This window comes from Hirundo rustica, chromosome 13 (genome assembly GCF_015227805.2).
Source record: "Hirundo rustica isolate bHirRus1 chromosome 13, bHirRus1.pri.v3, whole genome shotgun sequence".
Classification (NCBI taxonomy): Eukaryota; Metazoa; Chordata; class Aves; order Passeriformes; family Hirundinidae; genus Hirundo; species Hirundo rustica.
In genome coordinates this window covers 12,431,541-12,453,474 of record NC_053462.1, presented here as the reverse complement: position 1 = coordinate 12,453,474, position 21,934 = coordinate 12,431,541, and the positions used below count along the sequence as shown (strand labels likewise).

The 21,934-nt window shown below is 56.9% G+C and overlaps 3 protein-coding genes across 5 annotated transcripts; 1 reads left to right on the top strand and 2 right to left on the bottom strand.

The window, feature by feature from the left end:
* Positions 1 to 202: 202 nt before the first annotated feature.
* KIF7 (kinesin family member 7) lies at positions 203 to 10,976 on the bottom strand. Its single transcript, XM_040077794.1, has 18 exons — positions 10,676 to 10,976; positions 9,010 to 9,210; positions 8,353 to 8,764; positions 7,263 to 7,794; positions 6,824 to 6,961; positions 6,454 to 6,678; positions 5,844 to 6,046; positions 5,514 to 5,620; positions 5,053 to 5,208; positions 4,547 to 4,749; positions 4,234 to 4,431; positions 3,903 to 4,028; positions 3,251 to 3,427; positions 2,721 to 2,936; positions 2,317 to 2,523; positions 1,649 to 1,847; positions 1,407 to 1,556; positions 203 to 1,206 (listed from the first exon to the last, which is right to left on the bottom strand). The coding sequence occupies exons 1-18, from the start codon at positions 10,974 to 10,976 to the stop codon at positions 824 to 826; spliced, it is 4,134 nt and encodes a 1,377-aa protein (XP_039933728.1). The 3' UTR covers positions 203 to 823.
* Positions 10,977 to 11,124: 148 nt separating this feature from the next.
* On the top strand, positions 11,125 to 14,777 carry LOC120758771 (ras-related and estrogen-regulated growth inhibitor-like protein). Its single transcript, XM_040077400.2, has 4 exons — positions 11,125 to 11,991; positions 12,412 to 12,465; positions 12,736 to 12,812; positions 13,366 to 14,777. Exons 1-4 carry the CDS (start codon positions 11,853 to 11,855, stop codon positions 13,789 to 13,791), a joined length of 696 nt encoding a protein of 231 aa, XP_039933334.1. The 5' UTR covers positions 11,125 to 11,852; the 3' UTR covers positions 13,792 to 14,777.
* Positions 14,778 to 15,012: 235 nt separating this feature from the next.
* Positions 15,013 to 21,140, bottom strand: PLIN1 (perilipin 1). Of its 3 annotated transcripts, none has more exons than XM_040077319.2 (9): positions 21,014 to 21,140; positions 20,333 to 20,391; positions 19,499 to 19,697; positions 19,289 to 19,371; positions 18,665 to 18,917; positions 18,137 to 18,480; positions 17,470 to 17,616; positions 16,572 to 16,805; positions 15,013 to 16,068 (listed from the first exon to the last, which is right to left on the bottom strand). In XM_040077319.2, exons 2-9 carry the CDS (start codon positions 20,375 to 20,377, stop codon positions 15,688 to 15,690), a joined length of 1,686 nt encoding a protein of 561 aa, XP_039933253.1. In that variant the 5' UTR covers positions 20,378 to 20,391; positions 21,014 to 21,140; the 3' UTR covers positions 15,013 to 15,687. The 3 variants fall into 3 exon arrangements, with proteins under 3 accessions (XP_039933253.1, XP_058278359.1, XP_058278360.1); XM_058422376.1 differs by having other exon boundaries at positions 20,333 to 20,424; positions 21,014 to 21,064; XM_058422377.1 differs by lacking the exon at positions 17,470 to 17,616 and having other exon boundaries at positions 20,333 to 21,092.
* Between the last annotated feature and the right edge of the window lie 794 nt (positions 21,141 to 21,934).

The window sequence follows — 21,934 nt, the reverse complement described above, 5'->3', positions numbered from 1 at the left end:
GCTGTCAGTGTTAAGCTGCAGGATTTTATTTAGTCTCTCTTAAATCCAGACTGGAAGTTCTCTCAACAATATGAAAACGCTGCTTAAAGCAGCTTAGAGGCAGCAAGAGAACAACAGAACTGGAGTTACTTTTATCATGGATGTTTCAAACAATTCTGATGCTGGCTGGAGATGCTCTTCCTGTGGCAATTTATTGTAGGAGACCTACTACATGTGGCTGGGACTACTTAAACAGAGCAGATTAAACATTAGGCAAACAGTGTGACAGCAGCTCACTTCCCATACAGTGAGATTTAAATACAACCCCTTTCCTACATACCCGGAGTAAGTGGCCCTTCTGACATGTGACCATTTCATAAAACTCACGGTTTTATTAGAAAAGTTATAGTAGAAATATAAAAACCTGAAGTTACTACAAAAACCTATGTACAAATTCTGCAGGACTGTGCAGCATCTTTTTCCAAGGCTGCCGGGGCTGAGCGAGCCTTTCAGCTGAGAATTCCATATTGTAAACAAGTTTTTAGTGTTGAGAGGCCTGGAAGGAAAGTGTCTTCTGCTTCACAGTGTTTAAGCTGCTGAGGGAGCAGAGGAAAAGCATCCTCAGTGCTGCCCGGACTGGCAGCAACATGGAGAATGTAGGCTGGTGCTGCCACACCTTACACACTCAACTCTCTCGTAACAAGTCACATCTTCCTCTTCCTCAGGCCTCTGAAATGTAACAGGGCTGTAGCCAGGCTGCCTTGAGGGGCAGGAGGGCTCTCAAACTCAGGTCAGCAATACCTGCTGCTCCCTGCCCTGTGCCAGGCGAGCGCTAAGCCTGGCTCTAGAGCGGGTTTTTCCTCACATCTATCATGGCCGGGTGATAAGGCACTGGGCTCACGCTGAGGCTGGCTCTGCGCAGCTCCCGGCGGGGTTTGGGAGCGGGAGCCAGGCTCCGTGCCGGGAGCAGCTCGTGGGGCTGCCCCGCTCTCGGCGGGTGCTCCGTGTCCCTCTGCCGAGGGTCGCCGGGGCTGTCGCTGGGCAGCGAGGAACGCCTCCAGGTCGAGGGCAAAGGGGCGTGCACCAGGTCCCTGCTCTCGTCCCTGGCCCGAGGGCTCTCTTCAGCAGCTGGAGGCACGGGCTGTTCCCTGAGGCTGAATTCCTCACAGGTGCCGAGCTCAGGGGCAGCTCTGTCCCCAGCCCCATGAATGCTTCTCTCCATCCCTGCTGGGAAGAATTGAGGGCAGAGAGGTGAGTATCAGTATCTCTACTTCCCTCATCAACACTGGTACCTGTATAGCAGCTGCTGAAGGACCTGCACATGCACTGCTCTGGACTGCTCCAAGCTCTCACTGCCAGGCACGGGAACTGAACCTCCCTTTTAACGTGGCAGGAGCAGCAAAGCCCTAGCCTGTGTTTCCTCTCACCTTTGGTCTGTCCAGGATGGAGGTTCATGTTACTCAGTCTCTGGTTCAGCTCCTGGTTTGCCCACATGTAACGGCTCAGCTCCTTTTCCAGCACTTGAATCCTGGCCTCATACTGCAGCTTGCTGCTGGCCAGCCCCTCGTCCATGTGCTCTACAAGAAAAAACAAGGCTATTTCAGCCTGGGAGCCCTGTGAAAGACAAAAGCAGCAGCACTGCTGCCCATTTGGAGAGCTGGGGGGTTACCACGGCTCTGCTGCAGCAGTAACTGCATGTTCTGCTCGTGCTCCTTCTGCTGCAGGGTGAGCTGACGGTCCATCTCCAGGCGCTGGCGCTCCACGGCCGCCTCCAGCCAGTACACCAGCTGCTGCTGCTCCTCCAGCTGCATCTCCAGCTCTGAGAAGGCAATGTGCTGCCTGTGCTGATCCTCTCGCAGTGTCACCACCTGGCCAGGGCCCAAGAGCAAGGAACACTTCAGCTCCTTGATGCCTGTGAAGATTTCCTGCCCCACCAAGCCCCGGTCGTGTTAGTTTTTTGGTCCAGCTTACAAAGGTTAGTAGTGCTGGGATGTCAGAGCTGCCTTGTGGAGGGAAGAGCAAGGTGTGGCTGCACTGATGCGGCAGAACCACTGCAGGGATCCATGCATCCTGTGACAAGTTAAGCCCCTCTCCCAGCTGGGGGTCATGGCGCTGTGGCTTTGTGGCCTGACTTTACAGGGCAAAACTACAGGATGAGGCATGGAGAAAGCTTGAAACTGAGGAAAACAAGAGTTTGGTCAGATCATCAATTCCGTTAACAAGAGTGTTCAAGCTGTGTTATGTTTATTATGTGTTTTGACTGGCTAATAATGCAATTACTAACAGCCAGTAAATGAAATACAGCTCCCACCAGCACAGAGGGCAGTTGTCTCCCACCTTGTCAAAGTACTTGCAGAGCAGAGCTCGTGTCTCGGAGGAGGAGAGGTAGCTGAGCTTGGCCATGAGGTTCATCTCACACTGGGACAGCAGGCTGGCCGAGGCCCGCAGGACTCGCTGCCTGCACGTGATGGACTCGTTCTTGTACTCAATGGCTGCATCCAGAGCCTCGATTGCCTCATCCAGCTGGAACAAGATCCGTTCTTCCTGCCAGGGCAGAGCTGGAGTCAACAAAGGGTTCGCTTTGTCTCACCCTGCCCTAACCTTCCTTGTCATGTCAATAGTGCTAGTGAGAAACTGGGACATGCACTGTTTGGGATGCAGGGGAGCATCTGCCAATGACCTCATGCTCAGCCTTTCCTTCTCTCCTACAACCTCCTGCACCCCAGCCCCAGCAGAGGTACCTCTGGGGACAGCAGCGTGCCCTGACGCAGCTTGTTGTCGAGCTCCAGCCTCTGTTTGAGCAGCTGGTCCTTCTCCTGGCGCAGGCTGTTGATCTCCTGGCGGATCTGCTGCTGGTCGTGGGCACTGCCGTGACGCAGCTGCCCGTTCTTCTCACTCAGCTCCTTCTCCAGGTGCTCCAGGCGGCTGGACACGCGCACTATGTCATCTGTCAGGGCCTGCAGCAGAGGATGCTCAAGGGATCTGCTCTGAAGGCAAGTCAGGCCCCCAGCCCCGTTCTACTCCCTCACTAGGTCAAGTGACCCCACCCCTCCCCACAGGCAGGCATAAGCCAAGGGCTACCAAACCAACAAGCTCAGAGGCACAGCACAGCCAGACTCTTTCACAGAGATAAGATCTCCTATCCACTTCCCAACACCACCTCATCCTGGCCTGCAGCCCTCTGCCAGATGCAGGATGGCACCCAGGTCTTCCAGCCTCCATCTCTGCTGGAAATCAAGCAAAGGGTTGAGGTGTCACATTCTCGTCCTACCTGGCTGGAGCGCAGCCGTTTGCTCTCCAGGCCATTCTTCTCCTGCAGCAGGGCTTCCTTTTTGGCCACAATAGCTTCTCGCTTCCTCAGCTCATCTTCCAGCTCATCCAGGGCTCGGCGCTGCTCAAGAACTTTATCCATCTCCATGTCCAGCCACTTCTTCTGTTCCTCAATTTTCTGATGGAGGGAGAAGCAAAAGGTGTGTGTGTGTGCAGACAGCAGCAGCAATGCTCGGGACTGCTGGACTAAAGAGCAGTGGGGTTGAGATCTGAACAAGGGTCCCTATTCCATCTCTGCTAACCCACACAGCCTAGACTTCACTAATTTTATCCTTCCAGCTCCTCCAAGAGGCAGAGCTAAACTAAATTCCCAGCTGCCAAGGAGTTCTTGGAGGGCACATCTCTCACCACCCTTCTTCTAACAAACAAAATTTCAAAGCTTCTTCACCAATGCTAGGATTAGATGAGATCCTGTTTCTGGGGGTAAGACAAGATCTCAAGTCCTCTGCTGCCAGATGCAGATGACATCATGGACTGTCCCTCTCAAGAGAGGGATGGGCTCAGGTCCCTGTTTTCAGATCTCTCCCATCAGCCTGCAGTCTGACAAGCATCCCCTCTGAACAGGAAAGCGGAGGCAGCCTTGCTGTCTGTACCTGCTGCTGCTCCAGGCTGATCACAGAACCATTGCTGCCACTCCGCCGCTTCCTCTGGAAAGCTGCAATTTCCTCTGTTTTGATGCGCAGGATTTTCTGGTGCTGCTCGTGCTTCAGTTCCAGTTCCTGCATGTGAAAGGGCAGCCATGAGCATGGAGGGAGTGGGACATTTGCCCTATGGCCAGGGGCTGAGGGACAGGTTGTGTTCTCCTCCAGCTCTGGATACACTCTGTCTCCACACTCTCCAAGACAATCACAGACCACATCAGAGCCCACGCACTCTCATCTTCACAAACACCCCAGTAGCACAGCTGCTCCTGCCCTCTCCTACCTTGACTCGGTGCTGTCCCTTGTTCACCTCTGTCTCCAGCCGCCGTTTCTGCTCGCTCTCCTCGCGCAGCCGCCGCTGCAGCTGCCCCTGCTGCCGCCGCATCAGCTGAATGTTCCTCTCCAGCTCCTGCACGCGCTTCTCGCTCTGCGCCGACAGCGACACCAGCCTCTCCGTCGCCTGCTTCTTCCTGCACAGGACCTGCCAGAGGGTGAAAGCCACCCTTGGCCTCGGCGTCTCCCCGGTGCCCTTCGCAGAGACGCCCCCAGCTTTGCCCCTGCTCAGCGCCAGGGCGGGCAGAGCCCGTCCCCCTCACCTGTGCCTTGCTCTGCGCGGCCGCCACGCGTGTGCGGTACTCCTGCAGCTTGCGCTTCTCCCCAGGGTCCCACGGCTCTTTGCCCTCCAGCTCCTGGAGCTGCTTCTGGCTGTCGCTCAGCTCTGCCCGCACCTGCTCTGCTTCCTGCTCCAGCTCGCTGATCTTCTGGCTGTACTGCTTGTTCAGAGCCTGGGCGTCCTTGCCTGCAACACAGCCCCCTCTCTCACAGCCAGGGTCCTGACCCTTCCTCCCTCCTCCCAAGTATTTCTGGCTACAGATACTGAATGTCCCCTTTCCCCCAACCACTCCAGGGAAGGTACAAATCAGTGGGAAGGGTTTCTGTCAGCTGGAGGGATGGAGAAACAAGGCCCTGCTGCTTATAGGGGAAGAGACTGAGCACAAGCAACATAGGAAGAGAAGATGAGGATGGAAGAAGAGACTAAGCACCACGACTAGGAGGAGGTTTCATGGGAAGTGGGTGCATATTCCTGCCAGTAGCTCTGCACCTGTCTTAATGAGCTCCGTGATCAGCTCCTCCTTCATGCGGATGTTGATTGCCAGCTCTCGAATCTTCTGCTGTGCTTGCACCAGCCTCCACTCAGAGTCCTTCCCTGACAGGCGCTCCCAGGGACCAAGCAGTGACTCCCGCTTCCCATGCACCTCTGGAACACAGATTGCCAGGTCAGGAAAGTCCTATCTTAACAGACAGGTGACAGAAGGACAACCTGATCTTGGATCTGTAGCCGGAGTCTGGCACAGCATTGCCCAGAGTCACCTGAAGCTTCCACCAAAACACACACCCTTGCCAGACCTGACGAGTTCAGGTTTCTCCCTAACAAAAGCAGCTGGGCTCTATTTTTGCTCCAGTTTTGTCCTCTGGACACCATCCAGGTGGGACATCAAGATCACCCAGTGAAGCACCACCATCCCATGGAAGACTGTCCAACAACCTATGGTTGGTACTTGCCTTTTGACAGCTCCAGCTGCTCCTCCTGAACTGAGTGGGCATTGCCTCCACTTGGTTCCTCGCTCAACTTGAAAATCTCTTTCTTGCTCAAATTTTGGATCCCATTTCTAGAAGGAGAAGCAAATTAATCAGTTTGGTCTGGGCACTGCTAAAGCCATTCCCAGTAAGGACCCTCATGATCCACAGGCTTCAGAAGCAAATGGAGACAATAGCTGTGGTCAGGAATGATGCCCCTACATCAGACATGAGAGCAGAGCTGCAGCGGTGGGACAGCCAGGTCACTGCCAGGGCACCGCACAGGGACAGCTGGCTGGGACAGCCCCAACTCACCGGCGCTGGGACAGGGACCGCTTCCGTTCCCATTCCTCCATCTCCTCTCCCGAGGACAGCTCTGATGGCTTCTCTGAGTCCTGGCTGAGCTCCCTCCTCAGCACCACATCTCCGAGCTCAGGATCGCCAGTCGGGCACTGTGCATGGTTCGGGTGCCAGCCTGCCGGCTCCTCCCTCTGCACAGAGGAGTTGCTGCTGAGCTTCTGGGGCACAGAATTGGAAAGACAGGAAACAAGCTGTGTGAGAGCCAGTGTTCGAAAAATCGGCTCCCAGCTGAGCATCACTGCTAGGCATAAAGAAAAGCAACAAGAAATGGATTAAGTGTATTTTCAGGAGAACCAGTGTGTTGCCAGCTGCCTGTGCTTCTGCTGCTCAAACGCTGAACAAATCTGGGACTCAACCCACAACAAAAAAGCAAAAGCCTCAGTTTTGAAGCTAGGCTGTTTTTGCCAGAGTTGTAAAACTCTGGATTTGAGCACTGAGCAGAGTCCTCTGGACTACTCTTCTGACAAGGATCACATTGAAATGCAGGGAAAAAGCCCTCCTTACAGTGGACAGCAGCCAAGTGAAGAGGCAGCAGTTCTTCAGTGGCATAGCCTTATGCCCTCACCTTCTTGCAAACAGCTCTTCCACTCTGCTCAGGAAGCAGCCCCGAGGGAACCCCACCAAGGCTGTGGGATGGGGCAGCATCCAGTGGGGCTGTGTGAGGTCTCTGGCTGGCAGTCACCAGGTGAAGATTTTCCAGGAGCCCTGGCACACACAGGTTTGGCATTGCCATCTCCAAGCGTACGTGCAGCTCTGAGATCTTATCCTGCTGCTCCTGCAGTTTGTCACTCTAGGAAACAATGAGAAAAATGTGGTTACATACATGTTGATCTGAGACCCACTGCAGAGGAACCCGAAAGCTGGGCTGAGCATCCCTGGGCAGGAAGGAGAGGAGGGGGGCAGGTCCCTACACAGAGAGCAGAGCCCAGAAATACCTGCAGCTTATACTGTTCCATAGCATCCTCCAGGGCAGCCAGGAAATCACGGTTTTCCTCCTCCAGGCGCTCCACTTGCCTCTGCAGCTTGGCCACCTGCTCATCTTTGATGGACTCACACTTCTTCTCAGTGCTCACCTGCTCCCCGAACAAAAGAGAGGCAGCATCAGCATCCACCTTTGTCCTATCCACTGCTGGACTCTCTGCAAGGACACAACAGCTCTGCAGACACTGATTCTTTCTGTGCAATAAATCTCTCAGCTGTAGCTGAATCTAATTTCTCCCCGTCTGCTGGGAGGACCACGTCCTTCCGCCTCCTTAGGACCTCCTGGACAAGTTACTTCTCCTCCCCTCCCTCTCCTGACCATTCCATCATGCTGGGGCTGACGTGGCCATGAGAAGAACCCCACCTCAGACCTATGGAACACCTCCCTATTACCTGGGCTTTTACCACCTTTGAACCTTGTCCCTCCGGGCCCTGGTCTTCCATGGAGGTGCTCTCGATGCCGCTATCCAGCCCGGCCGAGGTCAGCTCGCTCCTCTCGCTCTCCACGGCGCACAGCCACTCCTTAACGCGCAGGATCTGCTCCACGGTCAGGTTGCTGTCCTCCTGGAGCTCCATGAGCAGGCGGTACGCGGCGTCGGTGCAGGTGCGGTAATGGGCGCACTCGGCCAGCAGCCGGGCCGTGGCGTCCGGCGCGCAGCGCTTGGCGCTGGCCGAGCGGTGGATGATGCGGGTCTCGGAGCGCTGCCGCTGCTCCAGCGCCTTCTGCAGGTTCTTTATCTGCAGGTGGAGCTCCTCGATGTGCTCCGTCTCCTTGCGGCAGTTCACCACCGCCTTGTTCTGGATGTTCTGAGCCCGGTTGGCGTAATTCAGCGTGTTGAGGCTCTCGTCGAAGTCAGAGGACGATGGGCTGACACAGGCGATCATCACGGTCTGGGCATTCCCCCCCAGAGAGTCTTTCAGGATCCTAAGGAAGAGCACAGGGATTAAAATAGCGGAAATACAAAATAGCCCAGGAAACAAAGTGTTTTTAACCCTTCTCAGAAGTTAAGCCCGAGGAAAATGATGTCCTTGCTCTGTAGTTGGTTTGGCACTAGTGAGGTGAATGGAATCATTAAGCAGAGGATTAACGGTTTGCATCACAGGAAGTCTCTATCCAAATAACTCCTGAGGCTGGGAGCTCCCTGACTCTGATCACTGCTAGGTATGTGCTGCCAGGGGTCCTGCTGGAGATTGCAAAGGCCACCTGCTCAAGCTAAGAACTAACTGTGGACCATTAAACAAGTCTACTGGGAGTATTTTTTATTCCCTGCCAGGCAGGAAGGGCAGGATAACCCGCAGCAACACCTCATCTCAGCTTCAGCAGCATGACTCACGCAAGCCTCATTGTCTCCAGCACTGCAACAAGCTAGGCCTGCATTTCTATCCTGGCCTCATTGCTCCTTGAGATTCCCTATGTGAAAACCTGCAGAGAGGGCAGACCTGTAAAGGTCTTGAGCCTGAGATGTACTGGTCCCAGTGGTACCTGGTGATTTTGGAGTCCCTGTATGGGATGTGGGTGGTCTTTCTCCGAGGATCTCCCAAGGCACTGATGACGTTGCCCAAGGCCAGGAGGCCACAGTTGATCTGGATACTCTCCTTCAGCCTCTCCCCTGTGTTTCCCGTCTTCACAATCCGCTCTGAGCCCGCCAGGTCCACAAAATGAAACTTGGACACCAGGACCTGTCCGGCGGCGGGCACAGCCGGGGGGCGGTGGTGCAGGGGCAGCCGGCCAGCCCCACGCCGCTGCTCCATGGTCACTGTGAAGATGGTGTGCGAGCGGCTCGACTGCCTGTTGATGTGCGTGGCTCCCGTGTGCTTGGCTGTGTTCCCCATCTCCAGCAGGCTCAGCACCTCGTCCAGCCCTTCCACTTCCGACTCCTTCACACCGCAGAGCACTGCAAGGCAAAGGCAGCTGTGGCTGGGAGGGATGGGCTGCCCGAGGATGCAGCCCCTCTGCACAGCCTGCTGCTGTCACCCTGCCCCTACTGGGCCTTGCCTAGACCAGCTTTCAAGATAAAGCAAACTGCTGCAGGAGACACAGGGGTGGAGGGAGAAGACCTGGCCCTGCTTTCATGGATAGATAACCCAGCTCTGGCCCACAGCATGGGGAGAAAAGGAGCCTGTGCACAGCCACACATACCAATGTTCCCCTTGTCATCCTCCCGGATCTGGATGTCTTTGCTGGCTGTATCCACCTGCAGCAAGTCCCGAAACTCCTCCTTGTACACTTCCAGGTAGGACACTCGGACCGTGTAGTCGATCAGGTCGTTCTCATCGATGAGCCTGAAGGTCTCAGCCATGGCTCGTGGGATGATGCCCTGCTCATCTTCATTGATGGAAGCTGCCAAAGAGAGGCACACACTCATGGAGAGCAGGGAATGTCCAGGGAGCCAACGCTGCCTGGGGACAGAGCTGAGGTCAGAAGACTGCCTGCAATACAGGTCAGCTGGACAGGAGCAGCTTCACAACTCTCCCACAGCTCAGCCCTCACAGCATGGGTAAAACATCCCACAGGACCTCTGGGCAAATCCTATCCCACTGCTGTGCTGGATTCCAGCAAAGCTGATTGTTTCCAGTCCTTCCCCAAGAAGGACAAGGCACTTCAGCATTTCAGCATGTCAAACACCATGCCTGCAGCTGGACAGTGTGCTGTCCTTTGAAACAAGCATGACTCTACAACTTTCCCAAATTTGGTGCAATGATAGCCTGAACTGGGAGACTGAAAACAGACGTAGATGAAAAGTATGAAACAATTTTGTGTTTACAAATGATGCAAAATAAAGATGACGGAAATGTTTACAGTACATCTTCTGTAGGAAATCACAATGCCATTAAACCAGAATGAAAACATTGTCTCTTTCCTCATTTCCTTCATAAAAAACCTAACAGGATTAACACTTGCAAACCTCCCTCTCCTTCAGGTTTATTTCAGGACCTAGGACTATCACCACCACCTCCAGAGCTGGTGGAGGACCAGGTCCTGTCACTTGTCCTGCAGTAGAAGAGAAGAAACCTGGACACTGTGATCTCAAAGGTGTCCATAGGAGGCGGCTACAGCAACACAGGCAGGGGGAAAGGAAAGGCTGCTGGGGACTGGGATGGCAGGGGAAGGTTGGCTTGAGCTGGAGGGGCTGGCAGGGTGGAAGGGTTGTTTGGGAGTGAAACTGGAAGTGATGGAGATGATGATACAGTTGGGTTTGGGGAGAGAGAGCAAAGGTGCTGAAATGAGTGTGGACAACAGCACCAGTGAGGCTGGTGGGTTGGGACAGATGGCTGGGATAATGGTGTGGGTGGCTTGGCTTGGGATGGAAGGAGATGGAGATGGAAGGAGGTGGCAATGTGGGGCTGGTGGGGAGAGCAGGGAGGTGGTGGGGATGCTGGCAGGACAGGGATGCTGGAGAAGCAGGGATGCTGGAGAAGCAGGGATGCTGGAGGGACAGGGATGCTGGCAGGACAGAGATGCTGGAGAAGCAGGGATGCTGGCAGGACAGGGATGCTGGAGAAGCAGGGATGCTGGAGAAGCAGGGATGCTGGAAGGACAGGGATGCTGGTGGAGCAGGGATGTTGGCAGGACAGGGATGCTGGAGGAACAGGGATGCTGGTGGAGCAGAGACGCTGGTGGAGCAGGGATAGTGGCGGGACAGGGATGCTGGAGAAGCCGGGATGCTGGCAGGACAGGGATGCTGGAGAAGCCGGGATGCTGGCAGAACAGGGATGCTGGCAGGACAGGGATGCTGGAGGAGCAAAGATGCCGGCCGAGCAGGGATGCCGGCGGGCACGCAGCCGCCGCTCCCGGACAGACTCACCGACGCTGGCCTCCCCGATGGTGTAGGTCTTGCCGGAGCCGGTCTGTCCGTAGGCGAAGACGGTGGCGTTGAAGCCGCGGAAGAAGGCGCGCAGCAGCGGCTGGACGCAGGCCCGGTACACGGCCGCCTGCCCCGCCGCCTCGGGCAGCACGGCGGCGAAGCGGAACCGGCGGCGGCCCAGCGCCACCTCGCCGGTGGCGGCATCGCCCCGCAGGCAGGGCCGGTGTCCCCGCAGCGCCTCCCGGGGCAGCAGCGGCCGCACCCGCACCGCCACCCGCACCGCCGCCGCCTCCGCCGCCATGGCCGCGCCCGGCGCGCCGCGATGGCGTCAGCGGCTCCTCCCGGAGCGGCCGGGAGGGAGGGAGGGAGTGATGGGGCTGGCAGGGAGGATGAGCCGGGAAGGAGGGAGGATGAGCCGGGAAGGAGGGAGGATGAGCCGGGAAGGAGGGAGGATGCGGCCGGTCCTCGCTGCACCCCGGGGAGAGCGGGGGACGCCCGTGGCTGCGGGAGTTGCGCGGCGGTTCCGCGGTGCTCCAGAGAAGCTCCGTCGCTCGGGAGATGCTCCATCACTCCTGGGGTGCTTCATCACTCAGAAGGGACTCCGTCCCTCGTGAGATGCTTCGTCACGTGCGAGGCAGCGCTCCGTTATTCGTGGGGTGTTCCATCCTCTGGTGGAACGAAGTTCCACCACCCACGAGATGCTCCGTCACTCAAAAGGGACTCGCGTCTGTCGTCGGCTGCTTATCACTGACGAGACCCCCCAGCACCTGTGGCACTCCTCCACTGCCGGCAGACATCCCCACGGTCACCGTGGGGAAGGGACAAGGGGCTACGTGGCCCCTGGAGGCACAAAGTGCTTGTGCTGGGGGCCCGGGCAGCTCCCGGGATGCGGTTTGCGGAGCAGCTGGTGCCGACAGCTGGTGCTTCCCGGCCGCCCGCCGTGCTGGGGGCTGGCGGGGCCGGCTCAGCCACTGACGTATGTTCAGGACAATCTGAGCGGTGACAAAGTTTTTCATCCGGCTGCCTGCAGTTCCCTCTGCACCGCCCCTGCGGCTGCGGGGAGGGGTACGGGGCTCGTGGGTCCCCTGGGTGCCGTGGGAAGCGCTGCGCTGTCGGCCGCGCCGAGCGGAGTTGTACGCGCGGCTGGCGCTGCCCGAGGGGCTCGGCCGCGCTCGGCATGGGGCTCCGGCTCCCCCTGCGCCGCAGCACCAGCTTCACCCCCGACCACCCTGCCCTCATGGAGGTGCCCGGCCCCACTGCCCTGAAGATGGAAGCAAACGTCCTTGTCATGGGAGCGGACAACGTAGGGAAATCAGGTGAGAAGTGACCGTGAACTGGAACGGCGGGTTCACAGGCTGGAAACTGCAGCAGCGTTTGGAGGAGCAGTGGCAGGGGACAGCCCGTGGAGCAAATTGGTGAGATGGAGCTGTGCCCCGGGGTGCAGCTGTGATTGAAGGTGGGGAAGGTGAGAACAACCTTGTAGCCAGCCGGGGAGTGACGGGGGAAGGTATTTTCCACTGAGCTGCAGTTTGCTGATGCTCCGGATCGTGCAGATGCTTTGGTTTGTGCTGTGTCTCTGCTGTACGCACAGACCTGCTGGTGGCTGGGGAAACTCAGAGGTCGTTTGTGCTTGTAGGAGTTTACAAGGGGATGGTGCCTGACTCTTCTCTGGGTTTAGAAAGGAGAATCCTCCAGGTTTTTGGTTATTCTGATGATTCCTGTCCTTCCCTCCGCAGCTCTGACCGTGCGTTTTCTGACCCGGCGCTTTATTGGAGAGTATGGAGACATGGGTGAGTGCCAGGCCAGGGCCAGGCCAGTTCCCAGCACGGAGTGGGGTCGAGAGACAACCCTGCCTCTGCCTCTGGGATTTCATTGCAGCCCATCCTCTCCTGCCTTTCTCCAGAGCCTTTGCCTGCTTGCAGGGGCTCAATGTTGTATTTGTTCAGTGACGCATCTCTTTGCTCCAGAACTGCTTCTCTGGGGTGCAAAAGGTCCGGGGTGGCAGCTGCTGACACCATGAAGATGACTTTTTTTTTTTTTTTTTCTTTTTGGGGGGGCAGAATTCATCTACAGCCACAACCTGACTGTGGATGGCCGAGAGATTCTCTTACACATCTGGGACGTCCCCAGTTCCCAGGTGAGAGGGCTCCACTGCTATCACCCGTTTCCACTCCAGGGACTAAAAACCCCTTTACTGGAAGTTACTTATGGGGAACCAGAGGCTGGGAGGTCCAGTTGAGCAAGGCTCTCAGATCTGAGGTTTCATAAGTGACTGAATTCTTCTCACCTGCCAAGCACAGGACAGCAGTGTTGCTGACCGGGTAGCAATAGTTACCATAGCCCATGGCCCTCGGGCCGAGAATACTGGAGCTGAAGCACTGATGCTAATACAGGACTGTGCTAAAGAAGTGCTGCTCTGAGGTCCCCACACTGTTATCACCTACAGCCTGCAGTTCTTGGCAGCTGGGTGAGGGTTAGGATTAGGGTGTGATGCTGAAAGCTGAATCATCCTCTCCTTGGTTAGTTCTGCCAGGTGCTGCTCTGCCCTCCTCAGTACTTCTCTTTCTCTCTGCCCTTTTGCTGTTCTCTACCTGTCCCTGTCCTGACAGGCTTGGGATTGCCCTCTTCTAGCAGGCAGGCATGGAGGGAAGGAGCCTGATAAAACAACCCTTCCTTTTCTCTCTCCCCAGGAGCAGGCAGAGGATGGCTCCTTGGAGGAGAAGCGAATCCAATGGGCAGACAGCTTTGTCCTGGTCTACAGTATCTGTGACCGTGCCAGCTTCAACATCCTGCCCCTCAAAATCCAGTTCATCAAGGCAGCCAAGGAGGGGCAGAGCCAGGAGAAGGTTCCCATCGTCATTGTGGGCAACAAACGGGACCTGCACCACCAGCGGGTGGTGTCCAGCGAGGAGGGGCGGCTCCTGGCCCTCTCCTTAGACTGCGGTTTCTATGAGGTCTCTGCAGCTGAGGCTTATCACGGGGCCCTCATGGTCTTCCATGGACTGGCCAAGCTCATCCCAGACACCAAGCTGGCCCTGAAGAAGGGTACAGGGATCCGTGGCATCGTCAAGACCATGTCGGCCGTGTTTGCCCGTAAGCGAACAGACTCCCTCTGAGCTACTGCACGGATGTTGCTGCTCTCTGTGCTGCCCAGCTGGGTCAAGCCTCCTGGCTGGGTGCCCATGGAGACGGTGTGTGTGCTCCCATAAGTATGACGGGTTCCTTGCTGTCCTCCTAGTGTCGGGGTCTGGGTGTCCTGCCACGCTCAGCCAGTGCAGCCGAGGACTGTAGCGTGTTGCTCTTGGCTCTGCCGTGGGACAGTCTCATCTCTCTGCTGTACCAGCTCTTTAGGTGCCTCCTGCTTTCTCTGTCTGTCCTCCAACACTGGAAACCACGGGGGGATTTTGCCAACGCTTCAAGCAGCAGCATCCCTAGCTCCTGCAGCAGGAGCCGCCCGGGCTGTCAGCGATTAGGGAGGGTATCCTGCTCTTGTACAGCACACGACTCTCTGTCTCTCCATTCCTACTCTGGGGTCCTTACTCCTGTTTAACCCTCATCAGCATCCTCTTCATTAACCCTGGAGCACCCGTGAGCTGGAGAGGTGGGGCTTTCTCCGCTGGGGAGGCACTGGTAGTTCCCACGCGTGTATCACCGTGAGAGTGTCCCAGAGCCCCGGGCACCGGCCATCCTCGAGGGCTGGTGTCGCCCATCCCCCGCGCCGTGCTTTTGAACAGTGCTGCTCTCCCCCACAGCCTTTCAGCGATCACAGCCGTTTCCCCTGTGCGGGCGAGCGCTGTACAGGCTGTGCCTGGGAAAAGCCAGGCGCGGGGCTCGTTCCCAGGATGGGAATTGCACCACGCGCCTTCCCAAGCCGCTCCTTCTGTGAGGCTGCCTGTCCCCGGGGAGGAGAGGAGGTGGGAAAGGGGGTCGCTGGGCTCCCCGCTGAACCCTTCTGCTTCTGGGAGGTTTTTCCCTGCCTCTCCCAAACCTTTCTCTTTGTGCCCTGGGAAAGCAGTGTATTGGAAGAGGGTTTGTGCGTGCTGTAGGGACACTGATTTCTCTGCTGTGTTCTTCTGGAAATGCAATAAATTGTCTTTGGCAGGAAGCCCCGGCTCCTTGGAGCTGTGAGTTTGTACTTGGGGCATGGGAAGAGACACGTACTGTGCTGGGCACGAGCACCCTCTCTCCCAGTGGCAGCTACCCACAGGGAATGTAACAGGATGTTTCCCGCACCCACTCCCTTGGCCCTGAGTTGGGGGTCTCACCCCACTCTGTTCCATGGTTTGGTGTCTCACTCCACAAAGAAGCCAAACAGATGGGGTGAGTGGCAGGTCGTTTATGGTTGCAGGTTTATTATTGCAGCAGATACAACAAGGTGTTGTAGGAAGCCGGGTCATCTTGTGGGAGAGGGGCTCCAGGAGCTCCACCTGTTCTCACCAGCCTTTTTCCTGACCCCACCATCCACCCCACCACCTGCTGGGAGGGAAGTGCCCAGGGCTTTCTCTCTCATGAATCCTGCTGGTTGGTGGGGATCTTCAGCCCCTCCATGGAGGAGCAATCTGTGCTTAGGGATGAGCCCTGCGAGGGGGAATGGAGACGAAGGATGGGGAAACAGGCTTGCTGTGGTGATGTTTGACAGCTTTGCCACCCTCCCTGCTCTCTCTCACTGCTGTTCTCAATGTGTAGCTCTGCTATGTTCACTCTGCTGAGCAGGGTCTAAGGCAGCCCAGTGCCAGCCCTGGGTGGTCCCTTCTTCTGGTCTCACCACTCTTTTCACATCTCCTTCACCTTCCTAGTCCCACCTTCCCCTCCCTTCTCCTTCCAGCAGCAGGGCTTTTGGTTGCCTTTATTCCCCCATCCTGGCACTCCAGAATAAGCTATCCCATGGCCTGTCTACCACTTTAAGCTCCTGTCCTGGAGCAGGGGTGTGTGTGGGCAGCTGTCAGGGGCCCAGGCAAAGCGTGCTGAGGGGATTTGAGAGGGGCTGGGATGTGCTTGTCCTGCCCGCTGGCTCAGTCCTTCTTGAAGACAGGACTGTAGTAGTTGCCGTAGTAGGCCCGGCTGTACATGGACTCGGGGCTGAAGCGGTAGGAGCCCTCGCTCACCCGCCTGTTGTAGGGGGAGAAGGCGGATTTCCGTGGGAACGGGTAGTCGGGATCGAAGGCGGGGCTGCGGTAGTAGTTGTGCCGCAGGAAGAGGGGGTCCTCGAGCCCCAGGAAGGAGAGGGGGTGATGGCCACGGTACAGCCGCCAGTCACTCCTCAGCTGGGATTTCTCCTCATTGGAGGGGGCAGCAGGCTTGGTCTCCTCCTCCTCCTCCTTCTTCTCTTTCTTCTCTTTGTCAGTCTTGCTGCCCCTGGGTGCTTGTTCCTCCTTCACCGACTGCCTGCGGAGCTGAGAGATGGGGTGAGCAACCAGCCAGGTTGTGCCCACCTGCCAGCCCTGCTCCACCTCTGCCACACAGCCCCCGCTTAAACTGGGAGAACCTCAGGAGAAACTGGTTTGCCCCCAGAGTGGAGGAGAATGGGTGGCTTGCAGTCCTTGAGCAGCTGTGGTGGAGAAATGCTCCCAGGGGAACAACGGGCTGAGGTCAAGGAGAGAGAATAGGGTCTGAGCCTGCACTTTCACCTTCCCAGGAATGTGGGGATACCTTGGCTTGGGCATGGACTGTGTGAAGGTGTCACCACTGTCTGACCCATTTGTTCTGTTGGGGAACTTGCTGTCATGGCTTCATGGACGCTCAAGAGGAGGGTGGGACTGAGGTGTCTTCATGGCACCCCATCTCCCCAGTCTGGTACCCCCTGACATTGCCTGCAGCTCTGGGGTGCTCATGGGAGGAGATTGACCAAAATGGGCTTTGCAGGAGATGGGCAGGGCCTGGCTGGGGGTGAACTCACCGGCACATAGCTGTACAGGGTGCCCAGCAGATGCTTGGGGGCACTGACGAGGGTCCCCCCGAGAGCATCCACTGTCTCCATGGCCCTGGACAGCCTGCGGGGGGTGAAGAGGATCAAGCCCTCTGCTGCATCCCAGGCCACGGCCGGGACCTTCTTCATGCTGGAGATGCCGGAGGCGCAGGCGGTTTGCAGGTTGTGAGCCACGCTGCCCACGAGCCCGGGGTCCTGTCCCGCCTGCCCAGAGAAACCAGCTCAGCTCCTGGCCAGGGCCAGGCAGGACAGGGGTGGTCCTGGTTTCCCCATCCCCTTTGCAGCTCTAAGCCTGAGAGATTTCAGCTCGCTGCTCTGCAAAAGCCACCACAGCTCTTTGCAGCAGGGTCTCTCTCTGTCCCTGCCATCTCCCCCCACTCCAGCCCCGGGGGACCCTCTGCTCGAGGCTGTGCTTCCGCTGCAGGCAGAGGCAGAGGGCACTGACCCCAACCTGCTGCTTCCCGTCCCCAGGTCCCAGCGGAGCCAGTGCTGGAGACTGTTCCCAGCCCCACCGGCTCACACCAGCTCTCACTGCTGGGACCATGGCAGGGGAGTTTTTTTGGGGTGTTCAGAAGCTCAGTAGGGAGTTCGGTGCTGACATCACACAGCTCCAAAGGAGTTTTGAACATACAAAACAGGGTGACTGCCCGGCACAGAGGCTACCCACAGCCCACAGCTTTGGGGACTTGAAAGGGGGCTGCCCCACTGCCAATCCCTACTTGCATCCTCCAAGCTGCAGTTCGGGGTTGAGCAGGGTTGGGGGCCTGGTCCCCAAAGGTATGGGGGAACAGCTTCCATGCTTCCATGGTCCATGGGTAGGAGGATGCTTGGGAGCATTCCTAGCTCACTGCTCTCCTTTTCTCCATACCTTGGTGTGGTTGGTGTCTTTCTTCCCTGCCTTCTCCTGCTTCTGCTCCGGTGCCTTGCTGTGGCGCCGGGTCGGCCAACCCGCGCTGCCCTGCCCGTCACTGCGGGCCTGGGCGGCTGCAGGGGCACTCGGCTTGGCCAGGCTTCCCTGGAAGGGGAGCAAAAAGCCACCACTCAGAGGGAGCTGGCTGCTCTCATCCACTCCATCCTGTTTAGTCTGAGGATTTCACAGGGGTGCACAGGGGGCAGGGAGTTCATTTGTGCATCTGGGGAGAAATCCTGAGGGCAGATGGGAGCTCTGGGATTTTGACACAGGCCAGGGAAGATGTTGCCACTGCAGCATGGGGTAGGAGAAGCACCTCCTTCTCCCCCTCCCCTCTGGATCTCTGCAGGGGCTTTTTGCTTTAGGAAGGATGTTATGGCAAGGCCATAAATCAACAATTGCACACTGGGAGCCTGCTAAAAATAACTTGTCCCACTAATGTGGTACATGGTTATGTGTGAACATCACGCAGGAACCGCCAGCCCCAGCTTGTCCTGCTGAGCAGGGGAAATGTACTCTACTCAGATTTGCTCCAAGGAGCCTGAAATGTCCCATCTGAAAGCAAAATCAACTCAAAAGATGATATAGGGGAGCAGGAACCGAGCAGGTGGGTTCTGGCACTCACCAGGATGGGGATCCAGGAGACCAGCTCCTGCCCTTTGTTTTTGGCACGCTGGAGGCTTTGGGTGGTTTGCTGGTATGCACGATGGGACACGGTGCTGACCAAAGCGCCAATCCGGCCCAGGGTGCTGGGAGCACTGGGAGTGCTGGGGGTGCTGGATGTGCTGGGTGCCCTGGGAGCGCTGGGAGCCCTTGGAGCACTGGGAGCACAGGGAGCACTGGGAGCACTGGGAGCACTGGGAACCCTGGGAGCACTGGGAGTGGTGGTAGCGCTGGGAGTTGTGGTAGTGCTGGGCTGCCGCTGGGAGACCTTTGGCGTTGACAGATGTTTCTTTTTGGGCTTCTTATCTAAAGGTAGAAGAGCACAGGCAGAAGAATGGTGGGAGGGCTACATTCTGGTGGGACAGCCCTCCTAGGCAGCCTTATGCCAAAATCCAGGGGCTGCCTCCTGCCCCATGCACCCCACAACCGAAGAGCCACCCAGCCAGTTGTCACCAGACTTCATCAGAGGGGATTTGGGCATCAGGACTACCTGCTTCTTCATCCTCCTCTGGCAGCAGGTATTCCATCAGCTTCTCCAGCCCTCCCAGAGCTGTGTCGACCCCTGCGGCTGCCATCTGGGTCACTGAGTTCTTCCTCGTGTACTTGGCTGTTGTTTCCACTGTGCTCTTGGTGGCCTCATAGCCCTCCGCTGCCAGCTCTATGATCTTATCCATGGAGCTGCCAATGGTGCTTTTGGCACTTTGGAGGGGGCAGGAGATGGTGTCCTTCAGTTCAGATGCAAGCTGTGGGCAGAGAGATGGAGAACAGCCCCACTGGCGTGCTTGGGGTGGCATGGGACAGCCAGAAGGACCACAGGGACCCCAGCCATGTCCATGTCACTAAACAGCTCCAAGAGGGGCATAAGAGCTCTCTCCAACCTGGGCTGGAGATAGCTGCCAGGGATGAGACACAGGACATTGCTGACTCATATTTGGGAGCCCCAACCATCATTTAGGCTGCAGAAGCCCTTGGAGGAGCTCTCACTTGGAGATGCTGCCTTGTTTCCCAGCCAGAAGCCTCTCACCATCCAGAAACACAAACAAGATTAGAGGAGATGTACTGTGGGCTCTTCAGAGGGGCTGGTGGGTCCCAGATTGTCCTGCTTGCGACTTACCTTGTCGACAGGATACTGGAGAGCAGGGATCTTCTCCTCTAGGTGGTCCAAACCCCGGCAAGCCAGGTCGTTGGCCACAGCGACTGCCTTGGGCAAAAGCATGGTAAGAAAAGCACCCGGACCGTGCCAGGCACGTGCTTGTGCCAGCGCTGTCCCACCAGGGGAGGCTCTGGCGGCCCCCCGCATTGTCCCCCCGGCACACGGACTCACACTGCGGCTCCAGCCGGCGCACCACGGGCTCCATGCCCCACATGGCCAGGGCGCCGGCGCCCTGCACGCCCCGCTCGTACACCTCGCACACCGAGGCCATCAGCGGGTGCGACTCCTTGGTGCTGCTGTACTTCCTCTGCAGGGTCTCGCAGGTTGAGCTCACCACGGGCAGCTGCAGCACCCTCTGCAGCACGTTCTCCTGCACGTGGCAGATGGACGCGGCTGAGCCGACAGCCCTGCCCCGAGGAACGCCCCATTGCCCGCGCACCAGTGGCTCTCGGTGGGTTGCAGGGACTAGAGGACCTCGGCTTGCACAGGAAGAGGAGGAGGACATTTCTCAAGCCCCACTGAGGGTCTCCCAGGTATGCTGAGTAAGGACAAGCACGCTGGCTGCTGCCACTGAGGGAGCAGGGACACGGCTGGCAGAGTCTGCTGGGAACAGTCCCCACTCCTCCAGTGTCCCAAGACCAAGAGTTTAGAAAACCCCTCTGGCTTTCCACCCTGTGGAAACCTCTCTGACCGCTGGAGGTCTGGGGGCTAAATGGGGCACAGATGAAGGACAGGCATAGTTGGCAGCTATCACTTAGTGCCTGCAGCAGCTCAAGGTTAACTTTTTGAATCGGAACTATTTAATTTCAAGCAAGCAAAAAGGTTTATCCTTTCCCTTTGATGATGCTCCATACTACTGCAGATAAAGATCCACATAAAAGGAACAGGGGAACACGTGGGACAGTGTGAGGTGTGGCTGGTATGCGTCCAGCACAGTCAATACACACTACCTGCCCCCCCTTGGCACATCTCCGCCCTTTACTCTCTCCCTTTCCCTGCACCCACCTTGGCACTTCCATCCTGCAGAGCCTGAGCCTTCTTCACTGTCATTGTGGAGCATCCACCTGCAAAGCAAAGTTGGGAACCGCAGACTCTGCCTGAAAGCAGGGCTGGGATTGGGCTCCCTCCTCACTCCTGCACCCCCCAAGCACAGCGGCCGGGCTGACACACACCTCCCATGGGTGCAATGGACGTGGCATTGCCCAACACTTGACTTTTTACCAGTTAAACTGTAAAACCAATGCAGCCCTGCCCTGCTTGTGCACTTTAACACCCCAAGATACAAAAAAATGTGTTGAGAGACATCTAGTTTAGAGGAGTTATGGTTAGGGCAGGATAAAGTATGCTGGAAAAGAAAACGCAGAGCTACCAGGGTGCTAACAGATGTGCATGAGAATAGCCTGTGGCTGAGAAGAGGTAAGAAAGTAGGACAGGAGCAGATAGAAGAACGGTGGGTAGGGATATGGTGAGATGTCCAGGTGAGGCCAGCATCCCCCTCCCACATATCTGCTGCACGTAATGCCAACATTCATCCTTGTGAAAACACAGTTCCAGCCCCAGCACAGACCCCTTTTTCTTAGCAGCAGATGAAATTCTGGAAATCTAGAGTGGATGAGTGATCCCTGCTTTCACTCCCTGGTCCCGCAGAAGCTGTCCCAGAGCCCCCAGTGGGCACAGGCTACTCACCAAGGGCCAGCCTGTCCTCAACAGAGCAGGAGCAGAGAGTGGTGTCTGCAGTGTCCCTCTACCCTGGTCCTGTGAGGGTGATGCACCGTGCTCTGGCCACTACCACCACCACGAGGCCCCACCTCCCAGTTGCGTGGGCTCGGGAGATGACAGATTGTGGTGGAAACGGGCCAAGGAGCTCCCTGAAACCACCGTAATTGGGAGCAGATGACGGCAGAAAATCCCCTTTGTTGTCTTCCCTGGAGAGTCAGAAGCCACAACACGGCTGAAATGTTCTGGGGTTTAGCACCACTCCTTCCACAGAAGATGAGAAGAAGCTGCCCTGGGACTTCACCACCTCAAAAGCAACAGATCATGAGCAGATAGGGAGAAGGTTGTGGTGGTTCTTTAGCACACTGTAACAGAAGGTGAAGATTCAGGCAGGATTTCCTAAGAAACGAAAACCTTCCCATATTTCCGTAAGCCCTGTTATGCCTCATGATGGACCGGGTTATGATCCTGCTGGGAAACCTATCATAGACCAAGAACATGGTTTCTCCCCAGGGGAGTTTACTAAGCACAAGGAGCAGAAGGCAGATGTGGGGGGACATATTCTGCTTGAAACAATCTCGTTTGGCCAGGTCTGCAATTCCTAAGATGATTCATGAGGCTTTTGGTGAGGAGGCTTCAGCTGAGGGTCAGGGCAGACACTACATTAGGAAAGCTTTAGGCATTTGGGGTAGATGGAAAAAAAGATCAGTTTGGAAGTGATCTCTGAAGATCACCTCATTCAACTCTTGCTCAAAGCTGGGCTACCCTCAAAACCAGATCAGGCTGCTCTAGGGAGACGCAAATAAAACTTCTATAGAAAGATTCCCCCTTCTCTGGGGCCCAGTTCCTGTTCTAACCATACTAATGGTTAAACATTTTTTTCCTAATTAA

Bases quoted from the DNA above. Each gene is read 5' to 3' on its own strand.
- PLIN1 (XM_040077319.2), bottom strand. From the start codon at position 20,377: ATGACAGTGAAGAAGGCTCAGGCTCTGCAGGATGGAAGTGCCAAG. The intron at 19,372-19,498 runs GTGAGTCCGTGT...TGCCCAAGGCAG, and splicing joins GCGCCGGCTGGAGCCGCAGT to TCGCTGTGGCCAACGACCTG. The intron at 16,806-17,469 runs GTATGGAGAAAA...TTCTCTGGGCAG, and splicing joins AAGACACCAACCACACCAAG to GCGGGACAGGACCCCGGGCT.
- KIF7 (XM_040077794.1), bottom strand. From the start codon at position 10,976: ATGGCGGCGGAGGCGGCGGCGGTGCGGGTGGCGGTGCGGGTGCGGCCG. The intron at 2,937-3,250 runs GTAGGACGAGAA...CCTCTGCTGCAG, and splicing joins AACGGCTGCGCTCCAGCCAG to GCCCTGACAGATGACATAGT. The intron at 1,557-1,648 runs GTAACCCCCCAG...TTTTTCTTGTAG, and splicing joins ACTGCTGCAGCAGAGCCGTG to AGCACATGGACGAGGGGCTG.
- LOC120758771 (XM_040077400.2), top strand. From the start codon at position 11,853: ATGGGGCTCCGGCTCCCCCTGCGCCGCAGCACCAGCTTCACCCCCGAC. The intron at 11,992-12,411 runs GTGAGAAGTGAC...TTCCCTCCGCAG, and splicing joins GGACAACGTAGGGAAATCAG to CTCTGACCGTGCGTTTTCTG. The intron at 12,466-12,735 runs GTGAGTGCCAGG...TTGGGGGGGCAG, and splicing joins TGGAGAGTATGGAGACATGG to AATTCATCTACAGCCACAAC.